This window comes from Megascapheus bottae, chromosome 1 (assembly GCF_031878675.1).
Source record: "Megascapheus bottae isolate mThoBot1 chromosome 1, mThoBot2.hap1, whole genome shotgun sequence".
In the NCBI taxonomy this organism is placed as follows: Eukaryota; Metazoa; Chordata; class Mammalia; order Rodentia; family Geomyidae; genus Megascapheus; species Megascapheus bottae.
The window spans coordinates 105,550,896-105,565,302 of NC_143509.1; the positions used below are offsets into that span (position 1 = coordinate 105,550,896).

The following is a 14,407-nucleotide window of genomic DNA, read 5'->3' on the forward strand; positions in this document are numbered from 1 at the left end:
CTGGGCATTACAAGTGGTGCTCTGGCTGGAGCAGCACAACACTAACCTTGAGCAAAAAGTGTCCAAGGACAGTGATCAGGCCCCGAGTTCAAGCCCCAGGACTGGCAAAAGAAACAAAGAACAGATGGAGGCCCTGGGCAGACCTCCTGCAGGGTGTCCCACAGTGGAGATCAGACTGGGAAATGGGTGGACGCCAAGGGCCAGTCATTATCATTATCTTACCACTGGAGGCAGGATCCGCAGCTTTCTCCACCTCTCCGATTTTACCTCTTTTGTTCTTCTCAGAGGAAGCTCTGTACACTCTAGGAGCGATGCCTTTGGCCATTAGACTACCGCATGCTTTGACCGCTTTTTATGTCTACCTCCCGCTGTCCGCTGTCGGCGGCCCTCGGGCTTCCTGGGCGGAGCTCCCAGCAGAGAGCAGCCTGGCGGAGGCGGAAGGGCTCCCGGGTGGTCCGCTGGTCAGTCTCCAACAGTGGCCCCGGGCCCGGGGCGACCCACCGGCCACAGCGCCGAGGCCGGCCTGGCTAACGCCCTTCTGCTCGCAGCCCGGGTCAGAGGGGCCGGCTCGGATCCTGGCCGCCGGCTCGGGTCCTGGCCGGGCCTGGCCACGGCGAGGACTCGCGGCGGCCCTGATCCGCAGACCCCAGCCTCGCGGAGGCCGCGGGCGCCGCGAGGGGGACCCTGCTGCCCGCTGGGGCGCTCGAGAGCCCGTCGCCCCAGGTCATTTACAGCCTCAGCCCCCGGAAGTGCCGCGTGCAGCTCATTGGTCGGTCCGCAGGGGGCGGGAGGCCCAGCGAGCCAATCAGAGGCCCGAGCTCCACCCGCGTGGCGTCACCAGGGCGCGCAGATTAGCTCGAGCGCCCGGCCCATGATTGGCGGCGCGGAGGGGCCGGCGGCGTGGAGGGGCGGGGCGGCGGGGCTGACAGTTGTCACGGCGAGGGCGAGAGGGCGAGGGGCGGGAGTGTAAATAGAGCGAGCGAGGTGCGGCGTCCCCTCGCCACCTGAGGGCTCCCGGCGAGGCGCTCCGGAGGGCCATGGAGGAAGACGAGCAAGAGCGACGGCGCAGGAAGGTCGAGGCCGGAAGAGCGAAGGTAAAGTGGTAGCCCTGTCCTCATGTGGCGGCGGCGAGAAGGCCTTAGGCAGGCCCCGGGACTGGCCACCACCGCTGGCTTGGAGCGGACGCGACCGGACGCGGGCCGCCGCCTGGACCGCGTCCTTCCCGCCTGCTCCTGCTGGCCGCCATCTTGAATCCGCCGCCCTAGGGTCGGGACCCGCCCCCCGCCGAGGCCGCAGCCAATCGGCGGTCGCGGCTCGTGGCGCCGGGCTGGCCGGTCGGGCGCAGGCGGGGCGGCCCTGCGCCTGCGCGGTCGGGGTTTCGTCCGCGGTGAGCCGCGTTCGGGTCCCGCGCCCCCAAGTTGTCCCCAAAGCACTTCCAACTCGAGCTGGAGCTTCGTTCCCAGCCGAAGGCTCCAGTCGGTGTGCACAGAGTCGGGCGGCCTCCCGCGTTCGCTCACCGACCCGCGGGGCTGCTCTGCTCCCCCTCCCCCGCAGTCTCAGAAAACAAACGAGTGAAGAGCAGTTCCGCGGTCCCTCCCGGGCCGTCGGGGCGCGGGCGCCGCGGGGGAAGCGCCTGCGCGGAGACGGGAGGCCGGGCTTGGGCCGGGCGTGCGGCCCCGCGCCCCGGCCGCGGCCGGCTCCGCCCGCCCTCCAGCCGCGCCGCCCCGGGCCGCGGGCGGGGGGGGGGGGGGCAGGGGCGCCTGCGGGGAAGGGGACCCGAGGGAAGGCGCTCCGCGCTCGGGCGGCTGAGGTAGAGCATGAGCAGTAACCAGCCCGGGGGCCGCGGAGAGACCCGTCCCGGCCGGAGCTGCAGCCTGGAGCCGTCCCGACGGCCGGGCGTGCACGAAGCCCGGGTCCATCCTCGGAATCCCGCAGAGGAAGCGCGACGTGGCGCCGAGGCTCCAGTGCGCTGGGGAGCGCAAATAAAGAGAAAGAAAAACGTGTCCTTCAGATACTTTTCCTCCACATAAACGGCCTCGCATAATTTTACTTTGTCCGTGAAGTTGTGGACTTCCTTACTGGGTACACAGAAGTTGGTTAAGCGCCTTGCTCGTGGGTTGGCAGTGTCAGTTGTGGGAGCTAGATGGCCGGCTATGAAAGGCTACTCGATCCTTCTTGGTGTAAGGCCTCATACCATGGCAGTTAAAGTGGTGGGAAGCTCGGAGTGGAGCGAGAAAGCAGAGCTTGGCTGCGCCTTCTAACAGGCAGTGTTCTGTGGAGGTCCCTGGTGCATTTGGGAGCTATGTCATGAAAAATAGAACATCTGATTCCATAAAGGAAGATGTTAGATTGACCTGGCTTAATTAAGTTTTTGCTATTTCTGTATCTTGTTTCAGAATCTATGGCTAGGAAGTTTTGGCTGGATGATATATTTCTTCAACTAGGGGGAAATGGGACAAAAGGAAAAAAATTAGCTTTTGTGTAGTTTTAAGGCATAAATATAACTTTTTAAGTGCTTAGTAGTTTAAGAACATGTATTTTAAATTTTTTCTGTAAATGGCCAAGGGTTAGAAACGCTATTCTGCTAGTCAGTCACGTTGTTTTCCTTTGTCTGTATCCAGGCATAATTAATAGTTCTCATTTGTAGACTGGATATAATTCTGACCTTAAATGCTTGTGTCATAGATATCAGTGAGCATAGTGTTAGTGGGGGAGTGGTCTGCTGACCAGGGGAGGCTTGAGCCTCATGCTGCCTACAGGACTGTTGACTTTGTGGTTCTGTTATTTTTTTCTCACTTACCTCTGCCTTTACTACTTCTCTACGTTTTTGCGCAGCTTGCTCACTTCCGGCAGAGAAAAACAAAAGGTGACGGTGCGAATTCGAAGAAAAAGACGGCGAAGAGGAAGGGCACGGCTTTCGATGCGCCTGTCCAGGAGGAGAGTCCGGTAGCTTCCCAGGATGCTGGGCTTCTTGGAGCAGGGGTTGTTTGCAAGAGTGCGACATACTGGGACACCCCTGATGTGGCCAGAGGGTCTTTTTCAGCTCAGGTAGATTGCTTAGTGTTGTGGTTCAACATTTTGCTTCTCTTGTTTATGTATTTGGCTTTTTTGAGAAATGGTTTTGATGTTTAACCCAGGCCCAACTCGAATTCATGATCCTCTTCCTTCTGCCTTCTGAGTGCTGGGATTATAGTACCTGGCCAGCACATATGGCTTCTAGTTATTGCTAGAGTAATTTAGTGAAAGTGGTCTTTAGTCTAATTTTTTTGTGTGTGTCAGTCCTGGAGCTTGAACTTCAGGGCCTGGACACTGTCTTTGAGCTTCCTCAAGACTAGTGCTCTACCACTTGAGCTACAGGACCACTTTCTGGCTTTTTTCTATGTATGTGGTATTGAGGAATTGAACCAAGACTTCATGCATGCTAGGCAAGCACTTTATCACTAGGCCACACTCCTGGCCCTGGCCTAATTTTCTTTTAAGTGGAGAGGAATGGTTTTGTTTTAGTTTATTAAAGTTAGGTAAACGTCTATGGTTTTACTCTTAGTAAACAATTTATCTTACTGATTTTGAGAAGTTTTGAATTGATGGCTTAAAGGTAAGTGTTATTTTGCTGCTTTTGGTAATGACAGCTTTACAGCTATAAATTGTGTGTGGTTTGGTTCTGTGTGGTTGTATCAGCCCCTTTGACAGATGTTAGACACTTAAAACACGATATATTGGCATCTTCTTTGAAATGCAGTTGCTTTTTGTCTTTTCCCTTTCCTTCTTCCTGAAGGTGGAATAAGATGTGGCAGAGGTGGTATGTGACTGGAAAAGCTGACTCTGGTGCTACAGGCCTGTGAATGGCATGGAGCTATTCTGTGGGTATTGATAGTGGGAAGGGCCCTGACCTCCTGGGCCTCAGACTGCTCTTAGTTGGGCATTTTCTTGGGCCTTCTTGTAGATTGTAAATGAGTCATTGAAGCCTGATCAACTCTTTTGTGCAAACTCTTAGGGTGCAAATTCAGATGTTTGCTAGGATGAGCTGGTAAATTAAGTTTTCCAGAAAAGTAATGTGGAGAGCAGAATTGTGTTCAGAGCTGTGATATGTATGGTTTGCCTTATTGATAATTATTTTAGATGCCAGCATCTAAAATGTGTGATAGTTTACCTATGAATCTGTAGTTTTGCTTTTTTTTTTTTTTTTGGTCTTGTGGGGCTTGAACTCTGGGGCGCTGTCCCTGAGTTCTTCAGCTCAAGGCTCCCTCTGGACCTAGGCACTGTCCCTGAGCTCTCCAGCTCAAGACTACCGCCCTACCCCTGGAGTCACAGCACCACTTCCCATTTTCTTTTTCTTTCTGTTTTTGTTTTCTATTTTTTCCAGTCCTAGACTTCTGTCATTGGACTGTCTCAAGGCTAGAGCTCTACCACTTGAGCCTCAGCACCACTTATGGCTTTTTTCTATGTATGTGGTACTGAGGAATCGAACCTGGGTCTTTGTGCATGTTAGGTAAGAACTCTACCACTAGGCCAAACTCCCGGCCTACTTCCTGTTTTCTTGTGGTTAATTGGAGATAAGAGTCTGAGGTCTTTAGTGGTCTAGTGGTCTTTAGTGCCGGGGCTGACTTTGAACCTTGATCCTCAGATCTCAGCCTCCTGAGTAGCTAGAATTACAGGCTTGAGCCACCGAGCTGAGCCTGGCTAGTTTTGCTTCTTTTCTTTCTTTTTTTTTTTTCTTTTTTTTTTTGCCAGTCCTGGACTTGAGCTCAGGGCCTGAACCCTGTCCTTGGACTTTCTCAAGGCTAGAGCTCTACCACTTGAGCCTCAGCACCATGTCCGGCTTTTTTCTATGTATGTGGTACTGAGGAATTGAACCCGGGTCTTTGTGCATGCTAGGCAAGCACTCTACCACTAGACAAAACTCCCGGCCTAGTTTTGCTTCTTTTGAAAGGTCTTAGACCTTGTCTTGGTGCTTACCTGTGCTTTAGAACACTAGACCTCTCTGGTGATCATGCTTTTTCCTGATTAGGCTCATAGCACCTTCCCTGCAGTTCACTCTTGTTGCAGTTCTTGTCCTGTGGGCTTCTTGTCCTTCATCACAATCTTCTCTTTGTTTCTCTCAGGTTAGTGGCTGGGGGTGAAAGGGGGGGATAGGGGACCTATGTTGAGAAGGCCCCTGCTTGCTCCAAGTGGCTCTGCACTGAAGGCCTCTTGTCAGGCTCTCTGAGGAAAATATAGTGAATAATTAACTCCTTCCTTCTCCTTCCCTCCCTTTCTTTGTCCCTCCCTCCATCCCTCCCTCCCTCCCTTTTTTCCTTCCCTATATTGGGGCTTGAACTCAGGTCCTCATGTTCTATCTTAGCTTTTTCACTCATGGCTGATGTTCTAGTACTTGAGCCATGCCTCTAGTTCTGACTTTTTGCTGGTTAGTTGAAGTTTTGAGTCTAATGGACTTTTCTGCTTGTGCTGGTTTTGAGCCACCATCCTGAGATCTCAGGCACCTGATCTAGTCATTTTTTTCTCTTCTACTCTTTCTTAAGAATTTAGTCTAGGGGCCGGGAGTTTGGCCTAGTGGTTAAAGTGCTTGCCTAGCATGCATGAAGACCCGGGTTCGATTCCTCGGTACCACATACATAGAAAAAAGCCGGAAGTGGTGCTGAGGCTCAAGTGGTAGAGCTCTAGCCTTGAGAAAGTCCAAGGACAGTGCTCAGGCCCTGAGCTCAAGCCCAGGACTGGCAAAAAAAAAAAAAAAAAAAAAAAAAGAATTTAGTCTAGTCTGTCAACAGATCTTATTGTTCAAGGAGTAAAAAATGGCAAACACATAATCTGTCATCTTGTCCTGTCTCTTCCAGGAAATCTAGGTGTATGTGGGGGTGGGGTGGGTGTATGATTGTGTTATGAAAAATGATTGCTCAGCCAGGTGCCAAGGCTTACATCTGTACTCCTAGCTATTCAGGAGGCTGAGATCTGAGGACCACGGCTTGAAGCCAGCCTGGGTAGGAAAGTTTCTGAGACTCTTATCTACACTTAACCACCAAAAAACTGGAATTGGAGCTATGGCTTAAGTTGGAGCAGTAAAGCTGAAGGACAGTACTCAGGTCCCAAGTTTAAGTCCTAGGATTAACACCAAAATTTTTCTTTTTCTTTTTTATTTTTTTTGTGGGTCATGAGGCTTAAACTCTGGGTCTGGGCACTGTCCCTGAGCTCTTCAGCTCATGGCTACCGCTCTGTCCCTGGAGCCACAGCGCCACTTCCTGTTTTCTAGTGGTTAATTGGAGATAAGTTTCAGGGTCTTTGGTCCCCAGGCTAGCTTGGTCCTCAGATCTCAGCCTCATGAGTAGCCAGGATTATAGGCGTGAGCCACCTGCCTGACTATATAGAGAGATTTTTTTTCTATTCAAACAAGAGTTGTATGTTTTCATTCAGTGATTGTCTAAAGATTTATCAAGATTGTCTGTGTGTCATTGATTGGACCATAGAGCAAGTGTTTTTTTCTGCTTTCGTATTTTCCCATGTCTGATAAAATCTAATCATTCAGGATATAACCAACTCCCCGAACTCTTTGAGGTTCACATCCATTTCAAAAGTAATTCCTGTTCTTCTTATATCAGGGAGATGCTAGAACTAGTCACATTACTCAGTAACAAGCTAGGCTGCTCCCCTAGGGTCAAGACAAGGCTGAATGGCAGCCACAGAGGCCTTAGGTGAGATGTATCTAATCATTTGTAGGGGAGGTAGCCCAGGATTATCTCTCAGAATGAGTTCTTTGACTGTATCTTGCTCTGAAGGAGGTGGAGTCTACATCCAGAAACTCTTCCCACAGTGCACCATCCATCTGCTGAGCTGCACTTTTTTCCTTTTTTTAAAAATTCCAGTCCTGGGGCTTGACTCAGGGCCTAAACACTGTCCTTGGGCTTTTCCTCAAGGCTAGAGCTGTAACACTTGAGCCACAGCACCACTGTCAGCTTTTTCTGTGTATGTGGTACTGAGGAATCAAACCTGGGTCTTCGTGCATGCAAGGCAGGCACTCTGCCACTGGGCTGAACTCCTGGCCTACATTATTTCATGAGTGAACTAATTTTCACTCTCGGAATTTACAGACTCAGTTAATCTATTCACTTCAACTTTTATATACTATTTGGGATTATTTTGATCACTTTATGTTGAGCTATGTGTCCCTGACAGGCCTGCTGTACCTGTCAATTTCTGAGATTATTTTTGGTTACTTGACTACTTCCTGTTTTCTTTTTGTTGGTCATGGGGCTTGAACTCAGGGCCTGGCAGCCATCCTGAGCCTCTTTGTGCTCAAGGCTAGAACTCTACCACTTTAGTCACAACACCCCTTCCAGCTTTTTCTGAGTAGTTTATTGGAGATAAGTGTCTAGGCTTGCTTTGAACCATGATCCTGAGATCTCAGCCTTCTGAATAACTAGGAATACAGGCCTGAGCCATAGGTACCTAGCTGGGTTGTTGGATTTTTGAGGGTTTAATGTCCAGGCTTGCTTTGAACCATGATCCTGAGATCTGCGCCTTCTGAATAACTAGGATTACAGGTCTGAGCCATAGGTGCCTAGCTGGGTTGTTGGATTTTTGAGGGTTTAATTTTTTGTTTGTTTGTTCAGTTGTGGGACTTGAACTCTGGGCCTAACCTGAGTAGCTAGGATTGCAGGCTTGAGTCACTGGCACCAGGCTTTGAGGGTTTAATTTTTAAAATTCTCTGTGTATTCTAGATATTAGAGGCCTCAGTTTAAGTATTGGAGAAGAGATAAATTTGATCTCTACTTTTTTTTTTTTTTTTGCCAGTCCTGGGGCTTTAACTCAGGATGGGGGCACTGTCCTTGACTTTTTTTCCTCTAAAGGCTAATGCGCTACCACTTGAGACAGTACCACTTCTGGCTTTTTCTGTCTATGTGGTATGGAGGAATTGAACTCAGGGCTCAGTGCATGCTAGGCAAGTATTCTACCTCTAGGCCACAACCCTGGCCCTTGATCTGTACTTTGAAACTGGCTAAAGTTCATTGAGTCTCTTATTCCTGCTGGTCCATTTACTGCATGCTGGCATAGTCCTCTTGGGAACGTGGCATACTTGGAGACTCTATTTCTAAGTTCCCTGGAACTTGTGTGAAATCCTAGCTTTTTGTGTACAGTTGACTTCTCCTGGTGTCCAGGGCCTTTGAGCTTCAGGTCCCATCAAGTATATGAGGAGTCCCTCTCATGAGCATTGCAGGTCATTTGCATTCCTTTCTGTAGCAGTTATGATGAGCATGTCTTCATTTCTAAAATGGTGTCTGGCTTTTCCAGAGAGAAAGCTCCACTTGAAATGCAATTTACTTGGAAGAAGTGGGGGGAAGGAAAGTGGAAGGAAAACATGGGAAGGGGTAACAATGTTCAAGAAGTAATATACTTACTACCTTGTGAATATAATTGCAACTCATCTATGCATCACCCTGACTGTAAAAGAAAAATTAAAAAAAGAAAAATGGAATTCACAGTGGTACTGATTCTCTTCCACCTGCTGTAAACAATTTTGTTTCTAAATCATTGGCTTTGTGGACAGGTAAGTATTGTATGTCTTGTTTTGCAAGTAATGCTGATACCTGCCCTGTGCCCAGTGGGTAGGTTCTGGACTTTGAGTCTGTTTCCTGTCAGGAAAGGAGCATAGGCTCTGCTGGCCAGGTGTGATCACTAGGACCAGAAAGGCTCTCAGTGGAATCAAGGAGAGGATGCAGTGTAGAGAGCCATGGGAACCACACTGCTTGTGGGATGGATAGACGCTAGGACTAATACTGACATGGTGGAACAGAACTGTAGTTTAGGTCTGAGCCTGAAACTGTCAAGGTGAGGGACTCAGTGTTAGAGGGAATCTCATCACACTCTTCTTGAATTCCTGATATCTCCTGCTCCCTGCACTGTTGGTTCCTTGAAATCTTCTCTGTTTGATGCTCTGTGCCCAGCACAATTTTGTTTTGGTCTATTTTGAGTCTGATGTGCTGATTGGGCAAGTGGGTCGCCTGAAGGAAGCCCTAAGAGACTCTGGACTGAAGGTCAGAGAGGGACAGAGTAGGAACCTGAAGGGAGTTCTGTAGAACATAGGCCTACAGTTTCTCTTTTTCCTTGGGATCACTTGCATTCTCTGTGGTAGGAATATTAAGACAGAGGTGTTCTATGGCTCCTGTTTTATGATGTCAAGGCAGCTCTTTTTGGTACTGGGTATTGAATCCATGCTAAGGCAAATGCTCTATGGCTTGGACACCCCCAATCCTTTCCTTTTGTTCGTAACTTTACTTGGGCTTTGCCTTGGCTAGCTTCGGATTTTTTTTTTTTTTCAGTACTGGGCTTTGAACTCAGCCTTGACTGTCCCTGAGCTTCTTTTGCATAAAGCTAGGTAGCTATTCTACCACTTGAGTCAGAGCGCCATTTGTGGCTTTTTCTATTTATGTAGTACCCAGGGCTTCACGCATGCTAGGCAAACACTCTACCACTAAGCCTCCTTCCTAGCTTCTGGCTTTAAATTTATGATGTTTTCCCCTGTTTCCTGAGTAACTAGGATCATGTGGCTTTTTCTATTTATGTAGTACCCAGGGCTTCACGCATGCTAGGCAAACACTCTACCACTAAGCCTCCTTCCTAGCCTCTGGCTTTAAATTTATGATCTGTTTTCCTGAGTAACTAGGATCATAAGTGTGTACCACCACCCCTGTCTTTGAATGGCTTTTTTTTTTTTTTTTTTTGGCCCCTTTCTCTTTCTGGCCCCGCTCGCTCCGGCCCGGCTAGGCCCCCCTTTCTAGCTCAGGCCCTGCTCGCTCCGGCCCCGCTCGCTCCGGCCCCGCTCGCTCGGGCCCGGCTGGGCCCTCTTTCTAGCTCAGGCCCCGCTCGCTCCGGCCCCGCTCGCTCCGGCCCCGCTTGCTTCCGCCCGGCTCGCTCCAGCTTGCTCTTGGCCCCGCTCCCTCCGGCCGGGCCCTGCTCCTGGCTTGCTCTGGCCCTGCTCGCTCCGGCCCGGCCAGCTCTCGCTTGCTCCTGGCTCGGCTTGCTCCTGGCTCGGCTCGCTCCCGCACGCTCCGGTCCTGCTCGCTCCGGCCACCACTCGGTTGGGCTCTGTTCACTTCAGCTCAGCTCGCTTCTTTTCGCTCTCTGTCGCCTTCGCAGTCTTGTCTCTGCCACTTTTCCGGTTTGGTTGTGTCTCGTCTCTGCCACTTCCGGCTTGGTTGTGTATGTGGGATACCGAGGAATCGAACCCGGGTCTTTGTGCATGCTAGTCAAGCACTTTAACCGCTAGGCCAAACTCCCGGGCCCCCTTTGAATGGCTCTTAAGAATTTAGTTGAACTTTTTTTTAGGCTTGAACTTAGGAACTTGGTACTTTCTCTTAGCTTTTCCCAATGACATTGAGAATGAAATAGTATTTGTAACAACTTTTGCTGATTTTTTTTTATAAAATATTATAAGATTAGAGGCACCTAGGTATTGTGCCTCCCCTAAGAACATCCTCTTTCAGTCTCACTGTATGCGAATGCCTAGAGTCTGTATAATTTATCATGTCCTGTGTATTTTAGATCTAGCTTTTGCAAATGAGAGAGTGCATGCACCATTTGTCTCTCTGAGCTTGGCTTACCTCACTTAACATCTACTTCCTTGCAAATGACAGAATTCACCACTTTAAAGCATGGATGCCAGTGAATTTTAGCACAATGATAGTGTTGCACTTCCAAACATTTTCATCACTGTAGAAGGAAACCTCATAGTCATTGGTTAATTGCCCCCTCCTCCCAGGGACTGTTTTCTCATGTGAATTCTCTGGCTACATCCTTTGCTTCCTTTCTCCAGGAACAAGAACATAATCATGAGCTGGTGAGAGGACCTAAGGATGGAGGTGGCCAGCAGCTGCAGCAGCCCCAGCCGCCACCATCGCCACCACCGCCACCACCACTTCCGCATCCCCCGCCTCAGGTGATCCACATGGCCTGGCCGGGATTCCTAGCCTTCACAAGTTTCAAAAGTGTGCTCTGTTAGTCACACTAGAATTCATCAGTTCATGAAAAATTGGAAATGTTTAGATGTGGGAGACACATCAGAGTATATAGTAAGGGCTGTGTCTTGGCTGCCTTCTCTTCTATTTTGTCCCCATTTGTGGGGCCCTTCCCTTCCTAGGGCAGGTAGAAGAGCAGGGTGTCTGGCACATACTAGACTGTGTGAAAGATGCACTGACCACACTGTAGTGCTGTAAATTGCAATCCAATGAAGGAAGTTATGGGGAAGGGTGCTGCTGGGAGGCTGCATAATAAAAACTATTATTAGCCATTAGTGTGAGGACACATGCTACCATAGAGAGTGGGCAACACCTTCCCCACCCCTTGGTTAGTTTCTGGCTTATGCTTCTTGGTATTGCCCTGTTCCAAGCTTGGTCTCCATCAGGCCTGGCTTTTCTAACCTGCAGACAGTGCCCATCCTTGAGCTGGAAGCACTTCGCTTGAGCCTGAATAACATGCACACAGCACAGCTGGAGCTGACCCAGGCCAACTTGCAGAAGGAGAAGGAGACAGCTCTGTCAGAACTGCGGGAGATGCTGAATGGCCGGCGGGCACAGGAGCTGGCACTACTACAGAACAGGCAGCAGTGTGAATTGGAGCTGGTGCGGGAGCAGCATGCACAAGAGAAGGAGGCAGTGCTTCTCCGATGTGGGCAGGAGACAGGTACTGAGCCAGCTCCCGACAAGGGTCCTTACCTGCCGCAGGTTGACAGCATGGTGACTTCTTTAGAAACTGTCTGCTTATCTTCTAAACTTTCTTCCCTTTCTAATAATTCCTGTCTTTTCCCTTTCTTTCTTTCTTTCTTTCTTTCTTTCTTTCTTTCTTTCTTTCTTTCTTTCTCTCTCTCTCTCTCTCTCTCTCTCTCTCTCTCTCTCTCTCTCTCTCTCTCTCTCTTTCTTTCTTTCTTTCTTTTTTGTGGGTCATCGGTCTTGAACTCAGCCTGAGCATTGTCCCTGAGCTCTTCAGCTCAAGGCTACCCACTCTACCCTCCAGCCAAACCCCACTTTCCATTTTCTAGAGGTTAATTGAAGATAAGAGTAGCTAGGATTACAGGCTTGAATCATTGGTGCCCCCAGCTGTTTTTCCTTCTTTTTGGTCTGAGACAGGGACTAACTCAGTACCTGACTTTCACTCATTGATGCTACTGTTTTACCAACTGAGCCACCCTTCCAAATCAAGCTATCTTGTTTCTATCCTTCTAGAACCAGATAGTCCCATCATTGACAGTGTCTGGGTTCTTTTTTTTTTTTTTTTTTTTTTTGCCAGTCCTAGGGTCAAGCTCAGGGCCTGAGCACTGCCCTTGGACTTTCTCAAGGTTAGAGTTGTACCAATTGAGCCTCAGCACCAATTCCAGCTTTTTCCTATGTATATGGTACAGAGGAATTGAACCCTGGTCTTCGTGCATGCTAGGCAAGCACTCTACAACTAAGCCAAACTCTTGGCCCTTGTCTGGAAGCTTGGTTAGGACCACCCTGCTGCTAGACTGTACTGTGCTAGGCAGTGCTTAGGCTTTTCTGTTCCTTCTGGACACGATGTAGCGGTATCCTGTCTTTGTAAGCTCTGTGTGCTATTTTAGACAGGTTTTGTTCTGCCCATTTGCCTGGAATCCAACCTCAGTGGACTTGTTTAATTTGCCTGGAAGTTTATCCACCAAAATCTTCAATAGAATCTGCTTGTCTGTTGGCTTTGTCAGTCCAACCCAGATGACCCTGGTTGCTGTCCCTGTCTTGTACCCAGTGGATTGTTGTTCTTCTGGTCAGCAGTGTTGCCCGTTGGCTGACCTGCCCCCCAGCTTTTTTTTGGCCAGTCCTGGGGCTTGAACTCAGGGCCTGAGCGCTGTCCTTTTGGCTTTCTCAAGGTTAGAGTTCTACCACTTGAGCCACAGCACCACTTCTGGCTTTTTTCTATGTAGTGATATTGAGGAATTGAACCTGGGTCTTTGTGTACTCTAGGCAAGCACTCTACCACTAGCCTAAACTCCCAGACCCTAAACTGACCTCTTTATGCTTAGTATATGCATTGTTGTTGTTGTTTTTTGAAGCCAACTCAGACTGGCATCAAATTTGTTATTCACCTGCCTCCCAAGTGTTGGTATTACAGGCATGTACTACCATGGCAGCCTAATACATGCTTTTTGTTTTGTTTTTAGTATATTAAAAAATTGCTCTTTTTGTGTACATTCTATATTCTATATTTGAGCTTTATTTGAGAAGTAATTCACATGACACATCATTTTTGTGTTTAGATAGTACAGTTTCATGACCTTTGGTGTGTTTGCCAGTTATGTAGGCAACTCTGCAGTCGAAGTTTAGCCAAGGGAAAACTTTGCTCTTGAACGGGGCTTACTTCAGGCTGGTTGAACCTCTTGTTTGCCTGTCAGGTTTCCACATGACAAATGGATACAGTGTTGTTACCTGTGGCAGTGGCTGTAAAGTCCCTTCCCTGCCTGGAACCATAGCACCATAGCAGCAACCTGAGCTGAAGGGCCCTGCAGTGTTAGTGCAAAAAGTGTCATGCAGGTTTGGAGGTGTGAATGATGAAGACTCTAGGAGCTGACTCTTACCTGCTTTGTGTGTGTGTGTGTGTGTGTGTGTGTGTGTGTGTGTATGTGTATGTGTATGTGTATATGTGTATGTGTGTACGTGTGTACGTGTATGCATATATGCCAGTTATAGCGCTTGAACTCATCCTAAGTGTAGTAAAGAGTCTCGTGGAATTTTCTGCCTGGGTTATCTTTGAACTGTGATCCTCAGATCTCAGCCTACTGAATAGCTAGGTACCCTTCTCTTTACCTGCTCTTTTAAGAGGCCCTGCCTGGCTAGAAGTCTCAGTCCTTTGTTTTGGTATGAATAAGTTGAAAGTCCTGCCTGCTGTGAGCATTCCAAATGTCCATGGGTGCTGGAATACTTCATATGCTGGGAGGGCAGATTGCAGGGTAGGTTGAGACTCGGTGGTCTGAACTACTTGTTATGTTTGTCTTGCAGCTGAGCTGAAGGAGAAGTTACGGTCAGAAATGGAGAAAAATGTCCAGATGATGGAGGTGTGTGTGGCTGATCAGAAATGCACTTCTGTGTGTACACTTTTCCTTTCTTACAAACCCCTCTGAAATACCCCTTATTTTGATGCAAACAAAATCTATTACAGTGTTATTGGAGCTAGTGTTGCTGACATAAAAAAGTACATTGCAACATTGTTAGGAGTAGAGGTTTGTGCCTGTAATCCCAGTTACTTGGGAGGTGGATGCAGGGAGGAGGATTGCATTTGTGTGTGTGTGATGGGGCTTGAACTCTGGGTCTGGGCACTGTCCCTGAGCTCTTCAGCTGAAGGCTACTGCCCTACCCCTTGAGCCACAGCCCCACTTCCCATTTTCTAGCGACTAATTGGAGATACGAATCTTAAGGCC

At 49.0% G+C, this 14,407-nt stretch overlaps 1 protein-coding gene across 12 annotated transcripts in view; it reads left to right on the forward strand.

The window, feature by feature from the left end:
* Window positions 1-912: 912 nt before the first annotated feature.
* Pcnt (pericentrin) overlaps window positions 913-14,407 on the forward strand; it is a 136,544-nt gene continuing 123,049 nt past the window's right edge. For 5 of the 12 annotated variants that reach the window (XM_090350877.1, XM_090350923.1, XM_090350914.1 and 2 more), the window contains exons 1-5: window positions 919-1,094; window positions 2,836-3,048; window positions 10,802-10,924; window positions 11,412-11,667; window positions 13,989-14,074. In XM_090350877.1, coding sequence (XP_090207003.1) covers window positions 1,038-1,094; window positions 2,836-3,048; window positions 10,802-10,924; window positions 11,412-11,667; window positions 13,989-14,074 — 735 coding nt within the window. In that variant the 5' untranslated portion in view covers window positions 919-1,037. Of the gene's footprint in view, window positions 1,095-2,835; window positions 3,049-10,801; window positions 10,925-11,374; window positions 11,668-13,988; window positions 14,075-14,407 lie in introns of those variants that run through there. The other 7 variants (XM_090350904.1, XM_090350978.1, XM_090350962.1 and 4 more) reach the window with 6 other exon arrangements.